The sequence below is a fragment of the Neovison vison genome, chromosome 5 (genome assembly GCF_020171115.1).
Source record: "Neovison vison isolate M4711 chromosome 5, ASM_NN_V1, whole genome shotgun sequence".
NCBI lineage: Eukaryota > Metazoa > Chordata > Mammalia > Carnivora > Mustelidae > Neogale > Neogale vison.
The window spans coordinates 58149650-58172313 of record NC_058095.1 but is presented as its reverse complement, the minus strand read 5'-3'; the positions used below and the strand labels follow the sequence as shown (position 1 = coordinate 58172313).

Here is a 22664-nt window from a genome sequence, read left to right as displayed (position 1 = left end):
ACCCCTGTCCACCCCTCCAGCCATACCTCCTGCCCCCTCCCTTCCCGGCAGCTCCCTTGCCCTTCCTGTCCCCTGCTGTGCCGACGTCATTCCAACCCCAGGCCCTTGGCCTCGGCCGTTTTCTCTATCCTGATGACCCGGTCCCCAGATACGTGAATAGCTGACACCTCGTCACTCTGCTTTCAGCTCAAATGTCCCCCCCTCTAAAATGAAGCCTCCCAGGCCACCTTATCTAAGGCTGGCTGCCTCCCCCACACTCCGAGCCATGTGTTATCACCATCGCGAGCCCCTGTGACGTGTGTGGTGTGTTACCGAACACCTACTCCAGCAGAACGTGAGCTCCATGAGAACGGGGGCCACGCCCTGTTCGCAGTTCCCTTCTGGCGCTGAGAAGGGAAGTGGCTCATCGTAGGTGAAATGGTAAAGATCGAGGGTGTATTTGGAATTAAAGATCGAGACAAGCACGCCAGGGGTACCTGGCTGGTGTATCTCGCTCTCGTGGGCAGAGTGGTGCTCCTCACTTACCCAGGGGACCCAGCATAAGAGCAGACGCTCGAATATTTGAAAGAAGAGAAGAGAGGGAGCACGTGTGCACGGGAGCCAAGGGGGCTGAGAGAACGGGTGAGCGAGGCAAAGACACCAGTGAGCGGTACTGGGTGGCAATTCTTGATGTCTCTGCACTGCAGTCTAACCTACCCTGGTCTTGGACTCCCTTTTCCCTCCTCCTAGACGATCTTTCTCCTCCTCTTTTCTTCTGTCTCATTTTTGTTTCTAGCAGCCCCTACGCTGGGCACCTGCAGATAAGGAAGACGGATGCCCAGCACATAGCTTTCCTGGCTAGCAACGGTTGGCCACTGCAACACTGAGGCTCGCTCTGTGCACGCCACTGCAGGAAGGAAATGGGCTTTACTTCGTGTACAACAATAACACCTAGGCTCATTTAGAAGCATTTTTAATTAACAAATATGCTCAGCGACCAACGGTAGCAGAACCTCAAGGGGAGGTTCTCTGTAACCGATGGCTTCCCCGAAATCCTGATTACTGTGCTCATTCCCACGTGTGAACAGCTTCCGTGCAGGCTGGAGACACTCCCACCTGTTCAATCCTAGCCATCCCTGAAGCCCATCAAAAGGCACACCTCTGGGGCGCCTGGGTGGCTCCATGGGTTAAGCCTCTGCCTTTGGCTCAGGTCATGATCCCAGGGTGCTGGGATCGAGCCCCACATTGGGCCCTCTGCTCAGCGAGGAGCCTGCTTCCTCCTCTCTCTCTGCCTGCCTCTCTGCCTACTTGTGATCTCTCTCTCTGTCCAATAAATAAATAAAAATCTTTAAAAAATATATATATCAATGTCTATATCCTGCTCTTAGAGATTCAGATTTAAATGGTAACATTTAAAAAAAAAAAAAAAAAAGGCACACAGCCTCCAAGAAGTCCAGGGGGATTTCTCTCAATAATCCCCCTTCCCTGCAATCAGGGCTTTTACTAGACCATCACAGTGCTTGGAAATATACTATCTTATCTCTGAACTTGGAAATACACTGCCTTATCTCAGGCTCTGAACTGTCACATATATGAAAGCCTGAAGAGAATGTTTCTGAATTCAAAGGCAGTGTAATTATCCTCCATGTTGCTGGGAAATCTTCAGCTTGAAAGAACTTGGCAAACTGGGTTCTCCGACTGCAGGAATGAATGGGAAAGGTCTCACCAAAGGCTCAATGATTGCCTTGCCGGCTGGGGAAGCCCTGACCTCCACAGTCAGGTTCTAGAACCCCCTTCAGAGGGAGATGGGAGGCCCAGGAGCCAGCAAGGCTAACCACCAGGGCCGACAGGAGGGAGAGGTTAATTGGGATCTGTAATGGGAGGAGAAGGGCGCTTGGGTCTCTTGTCTTGGGATCAACAGGAGACCAGTTGCGGGCATCCAAGTCCGGGCAATCCGTTCCAAGCCCATCCCACTCTCACCTAGATTCTTACCTATACTGCGCTTGAAAGTGACTCTGCACAAAGCTTGGGACTGGAGAAGGCTGAGCTGATGGTGACGGGAGGTTCTCAGGGCTTCTGCCGGCTTCAGGCTGAGGCTGCAGAGAAATGAGGGAAGGAAGCAAGATTAGACATGGCTCCCATCGCTCTACTGCCTCCAGACTGCCAGGCCCAGGCCCTTCCGTTGACTTCGCCACAATTCCATGGCTCCTGTGGTCTCTAGACCTCCCAAATCCCCTCCGACGGAGAAGGTGCTGAGGGAGCAGAGCAGAAGCGGTGGCGTGGGAATGCTCCCACACACCCGACCACCTCCGCCATGACCTCGGTCTCGCCTTTCCCTGTTCCTATCCCCATCCTGCTGGGCCCCGCGTGTCTATACCCTGCATGCCTATACCTGCTGGACCCCGCGTGTCTATACCTCCCATTTGCATCTCCTTCCTGCTGGGCCCGCGTGTCTATACCCTGCATGTCTATACCTGCTGGACCCCATGTATCCACACCTCCTGTCTGCATCTCCTTCCCGCTGGGCCCTGCATGTCTACACCCTATGTATCTATATCTGATGGGCCCTGTGTCTATACCTCCTGTTCGCGTCTCCTTCCTGCTGGGACCCACATATCTACACCTCCCGTTCGCATCTCTCTCCTGCTGGGTCCTGTGTGTCTATACCTCATGTGTCTACACCTCATGTGTCTACACCTGCTGGACCTCGCGTCTACACCTCCCATTCACACCGCCTTCCTGCTGGACCCTGCGTGTCTACACCTCCTGTTTGTATCTCCTTCCTGCCAGGCCCTGTGTGTCTACACTACCACCGCTCTGAACGTGTCTACACCACATCTCCCATCCTCCACCTGCTGACCCGCCCCACCCCCATCTCCCGGGAGCCAGTCTGCACGTGAGCATCGGAACACTAGGCTTTGCCTCTCAGAATCACGCGTAAGCCTCCTTCACCGCACATCAGTCCTACTGTGCCCCCCTTTGTATCCCCTTCTGTACTCCCTTTCTGGTGCTCCTGGAGCAAATTCACACACACGGGAGGCTTAAAGCAGCAGAAATGTAATCTCTCACGGTTCTGGGGACCAGACATCCAAAATCAGCATCCCCAGGCCACGAACGGGGATGAGGGGGCTCTGGGGAACGCGTCCCTCAGCTCTCCTGGCCTCTGGCGGCTGCAGGAATCCCACGGCCAGGGGCCACATCACCCCAGGCTTTACGGCCAGCATATTCAGAGGGCCAGGAGAGGAACACACAGGAAGTGCATGCGGTAAGACATATCCATGTCTGAAACTCATTTAAAATTCATCGAGAAGCAGTAAGATGAGGAAAAAACGTAGATGGAGTGCGGCATATACAGATGGACAGAGACACAATAATACAGTGTTAGTAAAACGTAAACTGTAGAGTCTTGGTGGTGGGTAGGAGGGATCCACTGTATCATTCATTCGCTTTTTCCATCATATGGAATTTTCCATAATGAAAGACTGGGGCAAAGACTCAGGATGGAACCTTCTTACTGGTCCCGTGGTTTTGTGAAGCTGGGTCTTAGCACACAGGATGTGCGAAGGGAAGCAGGGGGCGGGGGGGCGAGTCTGATGTCATGCTGGGGTGGGGGTGGGGGGCTTCCATGTCCTAAAGACGACTGCCCGGTTCAGTGAACAGCACAGAAGCAGGATTCAGAATCCACCTCTGGGCTCTGACGGCCAGGGACCCAATCCCTCGGAAGTAACACTCCTTGGGAACGCTGCCCAACCTCTGAGCCGGATGAGACTGTTACTTAACCCTTTGGCCCCACGACTTCCCGACTTCTTTCTTTTTTTTTTTTTGACTTCCCGACTTCTATCAAGGGGTGCTGAATGACAGTGCCCACCTTGAAGGGATGTCCTGGAACTGAAGGAGTTAACATATATGACACTTGGAACAGGGAGCACGGTCTGCGGTTGCCGAGACGTGGCAGGGAGTACCTGATGGCTTTTGAACCCACGGGGTAGCGACACGCATGGTGAGATGATTTACCCTGATGCCACGCATGGAGACGAGAGGCGGGTCTGGAGGGAGGACACAGCTCAGCAGGCTCCAGGGCCCGGGAAACAATGGGGAGAGCAGGAGTCACGAAAATGGAAGCAGGGGATAGACTCCAGATGCCCTGTGTCCGTAGCTCCTAAGCGAGCATTCAGTGGGGAAGCAAAGAAAGGGGGAGGGGACACGCAGGAGCAGGTCCAACGTCCCATCTGGTACCCCGGGAATGCCTGTCTTCCGTTAGTGGACGAGGGAAAATCGGAAGGAGAAGTGGGTCCAGGAAGGGCAGGCCAAGTTTGAGCTGGAAGGGGACGGACCCCGGAGGCAGAGCGGACGCTGCGATTTGTGGCTGTGCAGGCTGAGGCCCCTTGCCTGGTCACAGCAGCCCTTCTGGTACAGGGAGGTAGGGAAGCTCTTTAATCAGGGGTCCCGCCCTCCCATCGCAAGGGACAGGCACATGGCCCAAGTGAGACCAGTGAGACAGTCCTGCCCGGGAATCATGAGCAGAGGGACCAAAAGCCTGAAAACACGGCATCCAACAGTGGTGTCCACACCAGAATCCAGCAGCTCCTGCCACCGGGACCCCCACCCCCACCCCCAGAGCTGTCTGGTTCTCAGCTCCCCTTGGAGCCTGCTGCACCTCCCACCTCTTCCCAGTCAGGCAGCCAAAGACCTCACAGTGACACAGGTGCTTCTGCATCAAGGTGATAACGTGGGGGTCTGGGCGCTGCAGAGGGCAGGACCGCCCGGGAGGGGGTACGGAAGGAGAAAATCCCTAGTGAGGCTGGGATGCGAGGCAGCAGGGTCATTTGAGAAACACGGACAAGGACGTCAGACCGGGCTGACTCCCCTCTGCCAGCCGAGCCACGCTGGGTGTCTCTGGGCCTCATTCTACATCCAAGGGGAACGGGAGTGGGGCGCCTGGGTGGCTCAGCCAGCAAAGTGTCTGCCTTCAGCGTGGGTCATACTCCCGGGGTCCTGGGATCGAGCCTCACATTGGGCTTCCTGCTCAGCAGGGAGCCTGCTCCTCCCTCTCCCTACTGCTTCCCCTGCTTGTGCTCTCTCCCTCTCTTGCTCTGTTAAATAAATAAATAAAATCTTTGTTAAAAAAATAAATAAAAGGAACAGGAATATTACACCCACCTCCCCAAGCCACCATGAAAATAAAAGAAGACTCTCTAGGGGCCCCTGGGTGGCTCAGTGGGTTAAGCCTCTGCCTTCGGCTCAGGGTCCTGGGATCGAGCCCCGCATCCGGCTCTCTGCTCAGTGGGGAGCCTGCTTCCCCCTCTCTCTGCCTGCCTCTCTGCGTACTTGTGATCTTTGTCTGTCAAATAAATAAAATTAAAAAAAAAAAATTCTGTGTCCTGCAAGGAACACAGTATGTAAGTCATAAATGGTGGCTTCCTTGTCCTCTCCCCAGCCCCCTACCGTTCTTGATTCTGTAAGAGCGGCAATTTCTGGAAAATTAATACCCCAAAAGATTGCCTATGTGAGACCATGTATAGGAAGGTAAAAATATGCCCTTTTTGCCGGATGAAAGCATTCGAGAACCCTGAAGAAAGTGGTCCTTATGTTTTCTATCCCCATTTCACATACATTTAGCTATATGGCCTTTACATGTTTTGAAACAGAAATAACCTCAAAAAGAAAAAAAAAAAATTGCTCAGTTACAGAGGACAGTGCCTTTCCTTCCTGGAAAGGGAAAATTAAGTTTCCTGCCGGGTCTGGCTCTGCCTTCAAGCGTCCCCAGCCGGGCCTCTGCAGGCGGCCCAGTTTTCCGAGAGCAAACACCAGGAGATGCTTCCGCCCCAGCTGGGGAAAAAGATCTCTTCCGGTCTCAATCAGGTCAAGTAAAGACCTGGGCAAACTCCTCTCTGGGGCCAACAGCCACTGCCTCCCATTCTTGCCCAGGACCTCAAGGCTTGGCCTGCGGAAGGAACAGAAAGTAGCCGGTGTGGCCCAGAACCATGAACAAGGGGCAGAGGGGCCTGAACGTAGGCCGAGCCACTGGTAGGCGCAGGCTGAAGTCTGGATTTTGTTCCAAAGTATGACAGGAAGCCACTGGAGAAATTTAAGGAGAGTGATGTGATCTTTTGTCCTTCCTCAAAAGATGGCCCTGGCTTCAGCGTGGAGAACATCTAGCAGAAGGCCAACCATGGCTGCTTTTACATCAGTCCTCAAGCTGGTAGAAAGAATCACTGGCCAAGTCTGCTCATGTTAAAGAAACTCAAAGGCACCTTAAAGAAAGGCCTGCGGCTGGTGTACTATGCTTGGGAGCAAACCTTCCAGAGCAGAGGGTCTCAACCAGTGAACGCTTCGCCACCCCTCCAGGGGACACTGGTTGTCAATCACAGCCGGGGGGTGCCACCGGCATCCTATGGGTAGAGGGATATTGCGGAGGCCACATTGCACAGAATCCAGATGTGGAATGTGCAGAATTTGAGAAACCCTGTTCTAGAGTCCCATTTCCCGGATGTGGACCCTGGCTCTCCCATGTACTTGCTGTGTGACTTGGGGCAAATTACTGAACTTCTCGGGGCGCCTGGGTGGCTCAGTGGGTTAAGCCTCTGCCTTCAGCTCAGGTTATAATCCCAGGGTCCTGGGATTGAGTCCCGCATCGGGCTCTCTGCTCAGCGGGGAGCCTGCTTCCCCCTCTTTCTCTGCCTTCCTCTCTGCCTACTTGTGATCTCTGTCAAATAAATAAATAAAATCGTCAAAAAAAAAAAAATTACTGGGCGCCTGGGTGGCTCAGTGGGTTAAGCCGCTGCCTTCGGCTCAGGTCATGATCTCAGGGTCCTGGGATCGAGTCCCGCATCGGGCTCTCTGCTCTGCAGGGAGCCTGCTTCCTCCTCTCTCTCTCTGCCTGCCTCTCTGCCTACTTGTAATCTCTCTCTGTCAAATAAATAAATAAAATCTTTAAAAAAAAAAAAAAAAATTACTGAACCTCTCTGTGATCCTCCCTGCCTGTAAGCCCAATACCTCTTCCTGCCCCCAGAAGCCAGCAGAGGAAGACTGAAAGGCAATTTGCAAAGCTGTCTAGCCTTCCTACTCTGCTTTGCAGGTAGGAAGTGCTGCTTGGCACAGCCAGGGAGGAGGAGGAGGGGAACATAGGACGAGAGGCTTTTCCTAGCCACCTGTCTGGTAGGAAAGGGATTCAGCCCAGCTATGAAATGGACTCAAGTTTGATTCTAATTCCCCCAAACAGAAGTTGGGTGACCTGGGGCAACTTCCCTGACCTAACTCTTCCTTAGCTATAAAACATGAGCTATCTTCGCAAACATTAGAGCAGGATGGCTACGTACCATAGTCACCACTCAAGAATTTAGTGGCTGTCTCTTATGAGTCAGTAGTGAAGTAAGTCACGGAAAGCAACAGAGGAGATGCATGGCACACAGGCATTTTCAGTACACAGTATCTTTCTAAAAAAATACATCATTCTGATTTCAAAATGTGTTCACTGTAAGATTGCGGGATACACAGTGTGGCAGAAATGTATTTCTGCTTAGCATTCCTCTTTTTGGAGAAGGGACTCAGCCCAAAGACTATGTGAGCACTGGGGGCGCCTGGGTGGCTCAGTCAGTTACGTACCAACTCTTGATTTCACCTCAGGTCATGATCCCAGGGTCATGAGATTGAGCCCCGCACTGAGCCCCGCACTGGGCATGGAGAATGCTTAAGGTTCTCTCTCTCCCTCTACCCCTCCTCCTCACCCCCACTCATGCAAGCACATGCACACTCTCTCCCTCTCTCTCTCTAAAAAAAAGACTAAGTGAGCATTGTTGAGCCTCCTCTTGTCACCGTGTATGTGGAGCCAGTCTGAGAATGAAGCCAACAACAAACACGGAGCAAAAAACCTGGGGACATCATCTGAGTTCCTGGATCCAGCCTTACCTGAAGTTGCTACAAGCCTTGGCTTACATGTTATAAAAGCCAATAAATGCCCCTTCCTTAAGTAGGATCAAGTCAAATCTCTGTCACCTGCAACTGAAAGGGTCTGAACAGGATAAACAGAAAAGCATTGTATTTAAAAGAAGAAAAAGCCCACAACCCAGAAACACAATCTCACAAACATGGTAACTTTTGAGTGTGTGGCCCTCCCAGGTTCCGTTGTGGTGATGTCTTTGCTTTGTTTCACTTATTTGTTTTAGGGGTGACCCTGAAGACTCTTGTTAAAATAAGAAAATGGGCTTTCAAGCTGGACCCCCTTGTACTTGGAACACTGGAACTCTGTCCCTTCTTGAGCTGTGTTGCTTTGGGAAGGTTACTCAACCTTTCTGATTCTTCGTTTATCCATATATACAATGGAGATAATAATCCTAGTAGCATTCCGTTACGCCAAGAGTTACTCAGACCGTATATAACACTCCTAAGATGTGATCTGAGGAGGTGTGTACAATCTCTACTTTCCTTGAGCAATGGGTTCACCTGCTGTCCCGAGCATAAGGTCTGTTGTTACAGGTCTGTCAAACTCTGAGCTTTTAATTACATTATATTATTTAAAAGAGGTCTATTCTTATTTGAGACATCTAGGCTTCTCCCCTCCTTTTCTTAAACTTGCAACTGGTTGTTTTATCTATTTTTTATTTTTTTAAGATTTATTTATTTATTAGCGAGAGAGCGAGAACAAGCGGTGGGAGCAGCAAAGGGAGAGGGAGAAGGAGGCTCTCCAGGCAGGACTTGATCCCAGGACCTTGGCATCATGACCTGAGCCAAAGGTCAGACACAGGTGACCTGTGCCTGACTATTTACCAAAGCTTGTGTGACACCTCTTTAAATTAAAGCCTATTATTCACAGATGTTGTTAAAATAACTTTGCTCACTCATGGGATAATGACTTCACTCGCTTTGACTTCCTTGAGAGATAAAAAGATAGCACGAAAGCAGAACCCATTGTTGATCTTTATTTAGCGAAACCCATAGAGAACACAGCTGATATCAATGAACTGTGGTCTTACAAATGATGTAGTGCTTTCTTACTCCCAGAGATTTGGGGTTTCATCAAAATCTGGGAATGCTAAGTACACACATGTAATCAACCATCCTGTGTTTGGAGGAAAAAAAAAAGGACTGGAAGAGGTAAAATGGAACCATCTGAAATACTCATGGCTAGGGCGCCTCGGTGACACAACTGATTAAGTGAACAATTCTGGACTTCAACTCCGGTTGTAATCTCTGGGTTGTGAGATCGAGCCCCACATCAGGCTCTGTGCTGAGCATGGAGTCAGCGACAGTCTCTCTCCCCCCTCCCTCTGCCCCTTCTGCATAAGCTCTCTGCTCTCTAAAAATAAATCTTAAAACAAGCAGAAGAAAAAGAAAATAATGGCTAAAAAGAATGAAATGCTCATGGCCTCAGATGGCCATCCTAATGCATGGAATAGAGACAAGAAGGAGATTTTCAAACTTTAAAATGAAAGGAAAACCCTATTCACTAGACAGATCCCTGGAGGACAGAGGACCAGAAATCCCGCGGTGGGAGGAAATGTCACGCCTATAGCCTACAGAGCTAAGAGAAAGGAGCACGGAACAGCTTTGTGGACACAGGAGCCAGGATACACGGGAGCCTCGAAACACAACGCGGTGTTCCAAGAGTGACCCACCTTCTCGGCCCCCGGCCCCCGGGACGAGCCCTCCAAGTCCTCATGCACCCGATCCAGCAACCAGAGCAGGAACTCCAGGGCGTCGTGCTGGCCATTGTCTTGGAACTGAGAGCCGTACTTGGACACAGCGTTCTGAAAGGAAAGGAAGAGTCAAAGGGTCAGGGTGGCCCTGGGAACAGCCAAGTTTGCACCTGGAAGCACCAAGTCTACCAGGGGTCACCGCTCAGCCCTGAGCGGGGCTGACAACGTGGAAACAGCACGGAATGAGAATGATGGGCCAAAGCCTGCCCTTGGGGGGCAGTGTCTGCAAATGCTCTCCAGGTGTTCTGCAGAGAAGGCACCTGCTGATAACATGTACTGTCCTTCGGAAACCCACAGGGCTGTCTTGGTTGACTATCTGGGCGCTCTTGTCCCTTCATGGCGAGGATGCCTGCTCCCCTTGGCCACCTCCATCAGTCTATCCCTATCCCCTGGTTCTTAGCTCCCGCAGGTGGAAGCATCTGGCCCTACTCTCTCCCTCGGTGACTCATTCACTCCCGTGGCTTCAGTTCTCTGTTGGGAAAGACCGCGGGGCGGGTGCCCTAAACACCCCCTCTTTCTAGTGGGTGTGGAATCACACTTCTGTGGTTAGATCGCACGAGGGCTGAGCCAGCCCTTCACCCGTTTGGTCCATATTTACCCGGTGCCCACCACGTGCCAGATACTATTGTAGGGACGGGGTTACAACAGCGGAAACAAGGCACAGGATAGATAGCCACGGGGCTTTCATTCCCTCCGCCCCTCCTGTCAAACTGTGCTGCAACTTTGTCGTTTTCTACGGGAAGGCATATTCCGGGTTTGGTTTTTTTTTTTTTTAAGGTTTATTTTAAAGGGTAACATATGGACATACTTAAAGAATTCAAGACATAAAAAAAGACGATCATGAAAAGTCTTCCCTCCACCCAGCTCCCCAGCTCTGGGAACCCGTCCCAGGGCGGGGGGCGGGGGGGTGGTACTCTTAGCATTTTTCTCAAATATCTTTCCAGGGAAAAAATTTTTTTTTCAAATGCATGTGCAAGCAGAAGCATCTGAGAGTAAGCAAATCCCCTTGCCTGTGCGCGCGCGCACACGCAGGTGCACACAGGCCACGGTGGTTGTTTGCCCCGCCCCCTTAGACACCACCTGCCATCAAGCCCCGCCCCATGCAGGGCTGTCCTCAGCTCCCTTGGGAGCTGTCTAAGCTCTGGGCCCAGATGATCCTCGCCAATGCCAACCAAATCAGACAGCCTGGGCTTTTTCCTTTCTCCTTCTTTTATCCTTCCACTGGGATTTAAAGGAAACTTTAGGATATGACAAAGCAAAATTCAAGATGGAATTAGCTGAAATACCGGCTGGGAGTCTTTCTTCTAGGTCTTCCTAGCTCAGGGTTCAGTGGAGGATCTAGTTTGGATTCCTCCTCCAGGTTTCTTTGTCCCTTGACCCTCCAAGGAGGGCTGCCAGATTTCGCAAATAAAATTACAAGGGGCTCAGTTAAGTGTGAATTTCAGATAAGCAAATGATTGTGTTTAGTATAAGTATAGCCCATGCAGTTATTTAGGATATATTCACACTAAAATGGGACCCGTTGTTTAACTGAAATTCAAATGTAACTGGGGCATTACCATCCCACTGTCCATCCTTAGTACCAGCATTGTCTGGGCAGGGTGGGGGGGCAGGAAGCAGCCACCTCCAAGCCAAAATTTCCAAAAATCAGCTCTCCCTCTTAACATCAGTGTCCTCTCTCAGAGTCTCTCTCCAGCCCCCGTAGGTCAGTGCCAAGCAGTCTCGGTGACCCCTCAGCAGAAACCCATTCCCACCAGAGTCCTAACTGTTGCAGACCAAGATGATGGCTCCTTCCAGGCTTGGGAAGCAGGCCCATCCCCCACCCTCACCCCCAAGCTGGGTAACTTCATACCTTGGCTCAAACCTCCCCTGACTCACCACCTAACAATTCATCCTCCTCCCATCTGGCCCCAACCCCGTCTTTCACCATCCTCCCCCAGGTTGGAGAGCTCCGGCTAACCCAGCGACTTGGGTGCCCCAAACCTTGTTCTTCCCAATCCTATGGTCTACACCTTGATGTTTTCTTCCTTCCACGTGAAACCCATTCCCCTCCCCCAAATCGTGTTAATCCTTCCAGACCTATGCTCTTCCTTGTAGCCTGGCAGGGAGGCCACACAACCTTTCCAGAAAGAATGTGAGAATTTCAAGACAGACAAACTGGGACCTTGGACATGTCCTTCTAGAGAGACAGGCTGCTTCTCCTTTGGGGGATCTGGCATAAGGAAATGTGAGCTAGGAGCAAAGATACTGCTAAGTACTGAAGTCTCCTGGGGAAGACTTAGGGCACACTCAGCGGGCCTTAAAAATGATGAAATAATGAGAAGAAAATCAATGAGACTCTCATATTTTTCTTAAAGTGCAAAAATACCTACTTGAGGTTGTTTGATATCTATCTATATATATATCCACAGCTAGAAAAGCCCAGAAATACATGGAAGTATATTAAATGGTTATCACAGAAGGATGGGACCATAAGTGATTTGTGTGTGTGTGTGTGTGTGTGTTGCAATTTTTTTTTTTTTTTTTAAAACAGTGAATTTTGTCCTTTGGCTTTTTTCTGATTAGAATGGTCTCTGGCAGGTATTTGTACAGAGTTTGGGCTTTTTCAAAATAACTTGACCTATTGATTCCTAACAGAAGACACACAAAGTCTATGAAAATGTCACCAGAGCTGTATTAAAGCAAAATCCTCACTTTGGGGGAGATGGACGGAAATATCTCATCCTTCTACCCCTCAACCTGACACAGCTCTAGCTGCGTGTGCGTTTCTCTCAACATTGATAATTTCTAACACGTCTCTTACAAAATCATTCCTAGTTATTTGCTATTTCCAGTGGTTTTTCATGAAAGAAATCTGATTTTCATACGTTCTACATGGTGAGTACTTTTGATTTTCTATCTTGCTTCTGACCTCGTTAGTGACCACCGTAATGCCACAATAGGGATTTCTAGACCCATCTAGCAATTTCCCTTCTGTTCAATCTTTTCTACTCCATTTCTATTTCGTGTCTTACTGTTTCATCCAGAACTTTCAAAGTATAAGAGCAATGAAGAAGACATCCTTGCCTGTAAAAGGCAATGCCTCTTGTATATCACGTGAGGCATACTGTGTGTCTAAAATTGTAGGTCTAAAAGTGATGGTTAAGTACATAAGCTAAGATAAACTCCAGATGGCTGAAATTCTTAATACAGCCATGGGAAAAACTAGAAATACATAACACAGAACCTTTACCAAAAGGTATGACATAAATAAAATCTACAACTTCCAGGATTGGGGATACGAAGGAGAGAGTTTGTGGAAAATAGTTATGGCAAGCGTAAGGGTTAAGGAACTCAGAGAAACAAGTAAAAAGAGCGTTGAGACCCAGCAGAATGGACAGTCAACATGGACAGGAAAACCCAGGCGCAGTCTCACAACTAGTAAAACAGCATAAAAATCCTGTACCTCACTCTTAATCAAAGAAACAGAAATAAAAGTGAGATGCTATTTCTTTTTGTTCAGTAAGCTGAAACAGAACATTAGCCTTTGTTCCCGGCACAGGAAAAAAGGACCACCGTGTGACCCACCATGGATGGTAGACCACCATCTAATGCTAACTTTGGCAATCATATTGCAACAAACATACCAAATCAATTTGTTGTACACCTTAAACTTACACAATGTTGCATGGCAGGGATAGCTCGATTTTTTTTTAACGGGTGCACGGCACTGGATGTAAGTTAAACCTCAGCAACAGTGATTCAAAAAAAACACATAGAACTAAAACAGTCACATCTTTGCTTTGATCACCTAAGTTCACGTCAAGGGATCAAATTTAAGAAATGGCCAGAGCTGAGGACAACGATTTAAGTAGCAGGATTTTCAGTACGGTGTGATAATTAGAAATTAGACATTGTCAATTAGACACTGACTTGTACAGTCAATGTCTCTGCAGGGAATGGTTCATGGACTGAAATATGACACAATCATCTAAAATTAAGTTTTACAGAATGTTGTAATGACCAGAAGAGAGACTTAGGACAATATTTACATGAAAAGAGCAGGATACAATACTAGAAAATTTCCAACATGTAGATGTTCTGATACACACCTATGTTTATAAAGGCTATCTCTGAAGGGTCCAGTTCCAAATCACTTTTGACGTTTTTAGCACCTGTCAAGTTTCTATACCATGCACATATTTAATGAACATCATTAGAGAAGCCAAGTGTCACAGATAATACCATGGACAGGATCTGTTTTCAGGTGTTTATTCATGTGCTGTTGAAACAGCGTGGTCTTACTGTCCGTAGGCTGCGTGTCTGGGAGGTCAGGAAAGAGGACACTGCAAAGCCATCCCATATGCATGGCTGGGATTGGGGTAACTGAGTCCGGCATGCCGGGCCCTTCTCTATTCCCTCCTTCCTTGGTCTGAAGTGATCAATCCCTCCTCAAGACCCAACTCTTGGACAGAACCTTCCGCACTTGTCCCCAAACAATTCTCCAGACCCTCTACCCAGGGAAAGAGTCTCCCATTAATTAATTAATTTTTAAAAAGATTTTATTTATTTAATTGATAAAGAGGGAGAAAGCAAGTGGGGGTGGGTGGGGTGGGAGAGGGAGAAGCAGACTCCCCATTGATCATCAGGGAGCCCCATGACAGGCTGGATGCCAGGACGCTGGGATCAGGACTTGAGCTGAAGGCAGGTGCCTAACCCGTCTGAGCCACCCGGACACCCCTTCTATTAATTTGTTTAATCTTGCATTCACGCCGCCCCGACCACAGAAGGCCCCTCAGCCCCACCTGCCCGGGGTGATCACAGTAATCAGTGACTGACAAGGCAGGCACATCCTCACGCTCCCCTGACCTTGCCTGACCTCTCCTGATGGTTACTTCTCTGAGGACATGCCCTCCCACGCCCCCCCCCCAATCAATCACCATCTCCTGCTGCAACTGCCTTCTGAGTGCCTTGTATTTTGATTCTCCAGCCCTTGTCACCAGCTCTGATCACCGGCCTATGGGATCACTGCATTAACACCACCTCTCCCACTGGATGGGGAACTCCTAGAAAGCAGCCCCAGGAGGTTTTGCACTCAGGGCTTCTCGTGAATTCCTTGTTCCTGGGAGAGCGTCGAGACACTCCAGAAATGTTTGCTGGGTGAAGGGATGTTTCCTTACTATAAAACAAGAGGAGCCCACCTAGTCTGTAATCAGCAGGGTTTACTGAAAGCACAGACGCTGTCCTCGTCGGCTCCCTCCAAGCTCTGGCTACCCAAAAAGTCCCAGGAAACCTCAGATGACATCACCCATGTTAACAATTAACAACCAGACTAGCCTTCACTTCCCTGGGGTCCCCGAGGGAGCTTACAGGCCCTGGGGATTAAAGTGCAGGGGTGAGATAGGAAATCCTGGTGAGTCACCGAGAGAACATTTACTAATTTGGAAGATTTTTTTCAAGCTACTTCTGTCTCTCGCGTGAGGGCAGGACCTGCAGGAGAACAGGAGAAGTATACAAACATTACTTCCCTCCCTCCCTCCCCCTGCCTCTCTAGGTGAGAAGGCAGAATGGCAGGAATAACAAAATGCAGAGAACTCACCCATCCTCAGGATGATCTGATAAGGTGGGTACCGTTCTGTCCCATTTCCCAGAGGAGGACAGTTGAGGCACAGTGGGATTTGGTAACTCGCCGGAGGTCACAAAGCTCCAGAGACCATGCCGTTAACCACACTCTACCCTACAGCAGTCCCCCACATCCTAAGTTTTCTGTGGTTTCAGGTCCTCGCGGGCAAACCTTGTAGGGAAGCAGACAACCCTCCCGACTTAGGTCAGAAGCTCAATGGTGTGGCAACGCCGACCTCCCTCGCCTTGCCTGGCCTCATCACCTTGGCATTTTATCACCTTGCATCCTTGCCAGGAGGGTGAGTACAGCATATGATATTTGCAGAGAGAGACGCCACATTCCCCTACCTTTTATTATGGTGTGCTATTATAACTGTTCTTGCTTTATGATGAGTTACTGCTGTTCCTCTCCTACAGTACCTGACTTACAAAGTAAGCTTTACTGCACATAAGTATGCATGTGTAGGAAGAAACATGGTATTAATCTATGGCTTCAGGCACCCACTGGGGGTCTTGGGATGTATCCCCCAAGCATAAGCAGGGGAACACGGTACTGCCTCATTACTGAGAAGGCGAATGCTGCCACAGGGAGATGCGAATGACATCCTGTTGACCCCCTGACCTGCAGAACAGAGAGGAGAGCAGGAGGCTGGCACCCTGTGGGTCACATGGCAAGGATTGCTTTTTTCAGGCTGAAACTCAAGAGCGGTGATGCCTGTGGAATGAACACTGACAGGTTCCCCTCCCCCAAGAACAATCCTTAGTCTATGGGGAGCCTCAGCTCTCTGCCCAGAGCTGTGGTTTTGGTAGCAGGAAGCAAGCCATGTGCATCAATGATCAGGAATTCTGTAATCCAACTGGGATCCCAAACACGTGGCTGAACCCTGAGGGGGTTCGTGTGACATACAGAACTTCCAGGGCCACAGGACCCTACAGGGTATAGTAAAGTAGACGGTGATCCCGCCACCAGTGAATTGCAACCCCAAACCAAGGCACGGTGGGCGATTTAAGGTGCACTTTCTCCAATAGATCACTGCCTCTCCCCGGGGCACTCAGCACAGTACCCGGCCCACGTGATCTCAGCTTCCACTGGGTTTAGAATAAAACCCAAACTCCTTACCACGGCCTCGAAGACCTTGCAGAATCTGACGCTCCAGGTCACTAGTTTTCTTTTCGTGCCTCCAGGCATGAGGCTCTGGGGCTCTCTGTTCCCTCTACCTGGGTCACTCCTAGCCCCTAGACCAGGCGGTGTCCTTGTCATTCAGTTCTCTACGCCAGCATCCCCTCCTTCCTCAGAGGCCTTTCGAATCAGGCTTGCCACGCCACACCCCTCCAGACTGGAAAGAGCCCCGCGGCGCTAGATCGCCACCGGGACCCAAAGGCCTTCAACTTCAACAAATGTTTGTTGAATGCAAAAATGCTGAATACACCCAAATCGACTCCCCCTTCCTCCCCCGCCCCCCCCCAAAAAAAACCACCTGGGAGAAATTCACAGAGAAGACTTCAGCAAGCGATAGCACAACACATCACCGCGGAACAAAGGCGGCGATCCGAGCTGCCGCGCTGGGTGCCCTCGGAAGAGGGCCCCCAGAAGACCCTTTCCGGCCGAGGCGCGCGCTTTGGCCATCTCGGCGGGGGCGGGAGGCGGGCGCGCTGCCTACCTTGAACTCCGCGGAAAGTTGGGGCGTGTACTCGCGCGTCCAGAGCGCGCGCACCAGCGCCGCCAGCTGCTCGGTGACCTCGGCGCGGCCCGGCGCCGCCCGGTAGCGCCCCAGCGCCAGGAACTCGGCCAGCAGGTCGGTGTTGCTGAGACACTGCACCACGGCGTTCATGAAACAGGTGTTGCCGTGGTTCTTCAAGCCCTGAGCGCCCGGGGGCCGCGCGCCGTCGCCGGCGTGGGGCTGGGGCTGGGCGCCGGGCGGGCGATCCTCCCCCGGGCTCCCGCGCGCGGCCGGGGCGGGGCCCGGCGCGCAGGCGAAGCCCCCCTCGCCGTCCCCGTCGCCCTCGCGGGGTCCCGGCTGGGGCCGCGGCCGGGGAGGCGAGGCCCCCGAGCGGGAGCGGTTGCCCAGCGCCAGCAGGAAGCGGCTGAACAGGCGACGCAGGGAGCGGCGGCGGCGGGGCCGGGGCGCGGGCGGCCCCTCTCCCGACGCGGCCCCTGCGCCCGGGTCCATGGCTCCCGCCCCCGCGCCCTCGGAGCCGAGACCCCCGGCCGCGACACGGACGCGCCGCTAACCGACCCTGACGGCCCCGGAAAAGCGGCGGGTGCCGACTACCTGCGGGCCAGGTGTGCCGGGACCGGGCGGAGGCGGAGCCAGGGGCGGAGCCGCCCCGCCCCGCCCCGCGCGGGAATCCGGCCGCAGGGCCCGCCCAGGGCAGCGCCACCAGCCCCCACCCCTCCGGGCCCGGCCCCGCGGCGCCGCCAGCGAGCAGAGGCGCGGGACTCGCCCGCTCTGGGTCCCCACCCTTCCTTACCTCTTAACCAACCGACGCCCCGAATTTCACTCCCACTCCCGCCAGCCTGCAAGCTGCGGAGCGGTAGAGGGGTGGTACATTGGAAAGCGCCTGCTGGATTGCCCAGCCCCGGATAGCCCGAGTTTCTGGGAATTACGTGGAGGTGAATATGAAGAACGGGAAAAGGGAGACTGAGACTCCCCAAGGGGCAGCCTCCGGCGCAGCGAGAGGCGCGCACCGGGAGCTGGGACGGGCTCGGGGAGTGACCGCGGGGTCCTCCCACTTGCAGGAGCAGGTGTGCGCGCACAGGTGGCGCTGCCTCCAGCCCGTCTGTCTCGGTCCGGGAGGCCTTCCAGGACTGGGAGCGGCGCCTTGCCCTGGGAAGAATCATCCGGGATGGTTGTGATTTCCTTCTTTCCACTGCAGACCAGGTCAGAGTCGCTTCCCCAAAACCTGCAAACGAGACTTCAGCGTCCTAGCGGGCCCGAGGAGGTTCGCGCCAGTACCGAGGCCAAGAAACCGGAACTCGACCCGGCTTTGCGGTCGGCCGAGCACACAGGCTGGCTCTTTCCAACCTCGGTGTTTGCTTACCAGGAAGTTTTCCGGCTCTCAGGGGCGCCTCCTGTGAGGTCCCCTTGCTGAATTGGTGCCCAATCAGAACTGGCTTGGCCTTGCCCCTCCCTTGGTTCCCTGGGTGACCCTGGGGGCCTCTGCTCACTTGACCCTGTAACTGTCAGGTTTATAATTAATCAGGCAAAGTCTTGCAGACGAATTTCTCATCAATTTCTGGCTCAGAAAGACATCAGCGGGACGCATTATTACATCAACGCCCTGAAATGTTACTTATTTGATAGGTGATCATTTATTAAAATATCTGCCTTGATGAGTCAAATAGGGTCCCAGTAGATGACCTGATGCAAAACAAAGCGGGGGAAGAGGGGAGCATTAGTTAAAGAATTTAAAAAACAGTCCTACAACAAAAAAAGTGTATTGTGATTTGGAACTTGAAGTGTTTCTTGAAATGCCATGATTTTTCCTCTCTGGGGAAAAAAAAATGTTTGGATAATCAGTATACAAAGGCCATCCCCTTGCCTTCCCTCCCCCAGAAAAGCATCTGTGAAATTTCACCTTTGATGGTTAACCCGGGATCCCCAAGAATGCACGGTTTCTTTGAGAAGGTACCAAAATTCACTCTACTCCATCAGGAGTTCTGCCAACGCTTTAACTCATTATTTCACTTAATTCTCAAAATAACATTTTTTTAAAGATTTTATTTATTTATTTGACAGAGAGAGATCACAAGCAGGCAGAGAGGCAGGCAGAGAGAGAGGAAGGGAAGCAGGCTCCCCGCTGAGCAGAGAGCCCGATGTGGGACTCGATCCCATGACCCTGAGACCATGACCCGAGCTGAAGGCAGCGGCCCAACCCACTGAGCCACCCAGGCGCCCTCAAAATAACATTTTAAGCCGGTATTCTCGCTTCACAAAAGGCCAAACTGAGGCTCAGAGAGTTGGAAGGAAGAGGGCGATCCTAATATCCTACCCATGATCTGGACTCAAACCAAGTCTTGCCCCATTGCAGCTTGAAGGATGAAAGGCTGGTTAGGAAGGTAAGCAGACCCTCCTTATTTTTAGAGAATAGCAGCAGTGCTGTGTGTGGACAAATGATGCAGAAAGACCGAGGGTTTTACTGTCGTAAAGCAGAGATTAAGACAGGAAACCAGCAATTGGGAATTTATTCATAATAAAAAAAAACCTTTTAATTAGTCTGGACAACTTATTCTTGAACACATTCCCATTTTAATATACAATCTAAGAAGGTAAAAATGCATCCTACAAAGAAAAGGAGAAATTTCACGATAAAAATATTTTGACTCAAGAACAGAATCACGGATGTGAGGAAACCCAAACCAGTGTTAAGAGTTATCTAAGGTCAACTTTCAACAGAGCCGTAGGCAGTGCTGCAGTCCCAGAAGTCTCCGCGGCCTCAGGAGGAAAACGGGCACTTCCATCTCAAAATCGCTCCGTCAGCACTCACGCTAATGATGTACTGATTTCCTGGACTTATCCGGATGCCGGTGATGTTGCCGCTGTGTCCCACCCCGACGTGAGTCACTTCACCCTCATTATAATCCCACACTTTGACCAGATGATCATTTCCACCTGAAAAAGACCAGCAGGTGTATGTAATTTCTCCCCCGGGTTAGGGAGGAACAGCCCTGATTCCAAGCAAGTGGCTAATTTTCAACACATGCTCCACGTTCCCAGATAAAGGAAGAAAATCTGCATAGGAACTCTTTTTCTTGGTTATAAAAACCTAGGTCTGTTGTAGTAAATTGGGGGGAAAGAAACACAAAGAGGTGATATCCCCTTTTAGCCCACCGCCCAGAAATAACCACTGAGAAGGCCTTTGGTTTCACTCCTTTTGGTCTTTTCGGTACAAGTATACAGGTCTATGTAAGCACCTGTATGTGCGGCTGGGGTCACACCCTGCGTAGTTTTCTATCATGTTGAAAGGAGATGTGCTTGTGAAACTTTAATTCATTTGGAGCATTTATCCGTTAATGTCCTGAAGAATCAGGGTCTGGCAGGAAATGATGGTCAATGATGTTCCAGAAGGCGAGTTGTATGGTCGATGCCCACCTCCTGGAAATTCTGATTTTTAAGACTTCTGGAGGAAATAATGGCACAAGGCATGCCAGATAACCCAGACCATTTAAAAGCCCATTTCTGCATCGATTGCCGCCACCAAAAAAGGGAAGCAATGTAGGGCTTAGCTTTTCTGTGTGCCCCCAAGGCTCATGGACAGAAGTTCCCTCGCACGGAAGTGTGACTTCTGTTACTTTCTTATCCAGCCACACCGCCTGTAATGCTGGGGCCTGACTCTTCACCACGGGGGCCTCTCGACACTTGTGTCCTCACTTCCTGTTGCCTCCCACCTTCTGGGGGGTTCTAGGTTCTCATTTAAATAAGCAGGGCTGGGGGCTTCCTTTTCCCACCCCAGGACTCACCCGTGACGAAGTGCACTCCTTCCTGGGTGATGTCCATTCCATTGACCGACCCAGACAAGGAACCTTCCAACTCTCTGATGACCGACCCATCAAAGACTTCCCAGTAAGCAATCTGGAATTCAGAAAAGCAGCGTTGGGCAGGGTTCGGCCCGGTGGAAGCATCCGCGCGCGCACGCGCACGCTAGCAGAAGATGGTTCTACTTTATATAGAAAGTGGCAAAAATACACCCCTGGAGGAGAGATGGGCTGGAATTATAAATAGGCTCAGGCAGGGGGTGGAGAAAGGCATTTTCGTATTTTTGGCGTTGGTTTTTACATTCTCGTTCTATTTAGAGAGAAGGAGACTGTGCCAGTGAGCCCGGATTGTGACAGAAAGCGCTTTGGGTGAGACGAAGCGCTCGGGAGTCCGAGGCAAGCTGTAAACGAAGAAGGAAACAGCCACAGCGTCCACGTTCCCGGTTCAGCTCTCAGGGGAGGGCCTGGTGGAAGGGAAGCGTCCCCCCTCCAGCTGCTGGGGGAGTGACCGGCCCAGAGAGTTCTGCCAGATCTGGTCCCTACGGCTGACTGTGAGCTCTTCCCCACCTCGCTCTATTTCCAAGGTTCTGTTCTGCCTTAAAGCAGTGAAAACCCCCCCTAGCGTGAGGTCTAGAGGCAAATTGATAATATGGCCCCTCCTAGGTTAGGGATGGGGAGCAGTGGGGTGGGGGTAGGGGTAGAGTGGGGGTTGCTAGAGGGAGGGAGATTTTTCTCTCAATATACTGCTTTTATACTTCTTGAACTTTGAACTGTGTAAAGAACAACCTATTCAAAAAATGTTCTTTTCTTTTTTCCCCCCAGATTTTATTTACTTATTTGACAGAGAGAGAGCACAAGCAGAGGGATGGGGAGGCAGAGGGAGAGGGAGCAGCACCCGTGGGGCTCGCTCCATCCCAGGACCCTGAGATCATGAGCTGAGCTGAATGGAGACGCTTAACCAACTGAGCCACCCAGGCACCTGGAGAAGATCTCTTTCCAAGCAAAGCACTTGACCAGGACTCACGAGTGTGAGCTTGGGCAGGCATTTCATATCTCATAGTGTTAGACATGTATGTTCTGGTCATTATGTTGGGAATCCGTATTCCTCTGAATCGAGCTAGAAATTGTGTATGCTGTTTTAAAAAATTTTTTTCTTTTAGCTAATTTATTAATTTCCAGTGATGCTTGATCGCTTTAACAAAGAGTTGTTTTCGGGATGCCTGGGTGGCTCAGTTGGTTAAGCAGCTGCCTTCGGCTCAGGTCATGATCCCAGCATCCTGGGATCGAGTCCCACGTCTGACTCCTTGCTCGGCAGGGAGCCTGCTTCTCCCTCTGCCTCTGCCTGCCACTCTGTCTGCCTGTGTTCACTCTCTCTGACAAATAAATGAAAACAAAACAAAACACAAAGAGTTGTTTTCATAGGAAAAGCTTAAAGGAATATAGATGCATGCCCAAATCCTCGCTTCTCGGGTAGCTGACTGCCTGGTCTCTTGGCCAAAGTCATAGTGACCCTCTTTGGGGCAGCCTGACGGCGCCTTGGCTTTCCCTCAGGCGTATCCTCTGCCGATGGTCTTCCCTGAGAGCTAAGCATGGTGAGGTCCTCTGCCACTCAGTTCTCAGCTCAAGTGTCACGTCCTTGAGGAGACCTTCGCCAATCGTCCTAGCTAAAGCTGGATCATGTAACCCGTTCTACTTCCTTTTATCCGTTTCACCATCTGACGTCGTCTTGTTCTCCTATTAACCCACAGTTCATGGACGGGTTCATTTCCAAGTGCCCATCCCATCCATCCCCTCCCGCCTACGATAACAATGCAAGGTTGACCAGCATCCTGACAGCAAGAACGCCATCATGTCCCCAGCCCTTCGGGTCCTTGTATTGATTCATGATTTATGCTTTGAAGATTCTGGTGACA

At 51.1% G+C, this 22664-nt stretch overlaps 2 protein-coding genes and 1 long non-coding RNA gene across 5 annotated transcripts in view; 1 reads left to right on the top strand and 2 right to left on the bottom strand.

The window, feature by feature from the left end:
• USP43 (ubiquitin specific peptidase 43) overlaps window positions 1-17532 on the bottom strand; it is a 51257-nt gene extending 33725 nt beyond the window's left edge. For both annotated transcript variants that reach the window (XM_044249088.1, XM_044249089.1), the window contains exons 1-3: window positions 16937-17532; window positions 9594-9725; window positions 1972-2075 (exon numbers count right to left, since the gene is read on the bottom strand). In XM_044249088.1, coding sequence (XP_044105023.1) covers window positions 1972-2075; window positions 9594-9725; window positions 16937-17446 — 746 coding nt within the window. In that variant the 5' untranslated portion in view covers window positions 17447-17532. The remainder of the gene's footprint in view (window positions 1-1971; window positions 2076-9593; window positions 9726-16936) is intronic.
• A 1973-nt stretch (window positions 17533-19505) lies between these two features.
• CFAP52 (cilia and flagella associated protein 52) overlaps window positions 19506-22664 on the bottom strand; it is a 36748-nt gene continuing 33589 nt past the window's right edge. Inside the window, exons 13-14 of the mRNA XM_044249086.1 lie at window positions 20737-20848; window positions 19506-19888 (exon numbers count right to left, since the gene is read on the bottom strand). Coding sequence (XP_044105021.1) covers window positions 19713-19888; window positions 20737-20848 — 288 coding nt within the window. The 3' untranslated portion in view covers window positions 19506-19712. The remainder of the gene's footprint in view (window positions 19889-20736; window positions 20849-22664) is intronic.
• Window positions 19771-21602, top strand: LOC122906755. 2 transcript variants are annotated; one of them, XR_006384607.1, is made up of 4 exons: window positions 19771-19832; window positions 20730-20839; window positions 21070-21302; window positions 21574-21602. It is a non-coding gene; the product is annotated as an uncharacterized LOC122906755 (long non-coding RNA). The 2 variants fall into 2 exon arrangements; XR_006384606.1 differs by lacking the exon at window positions 21574-21602 and having other exon boundaries at window positions 21070-21391.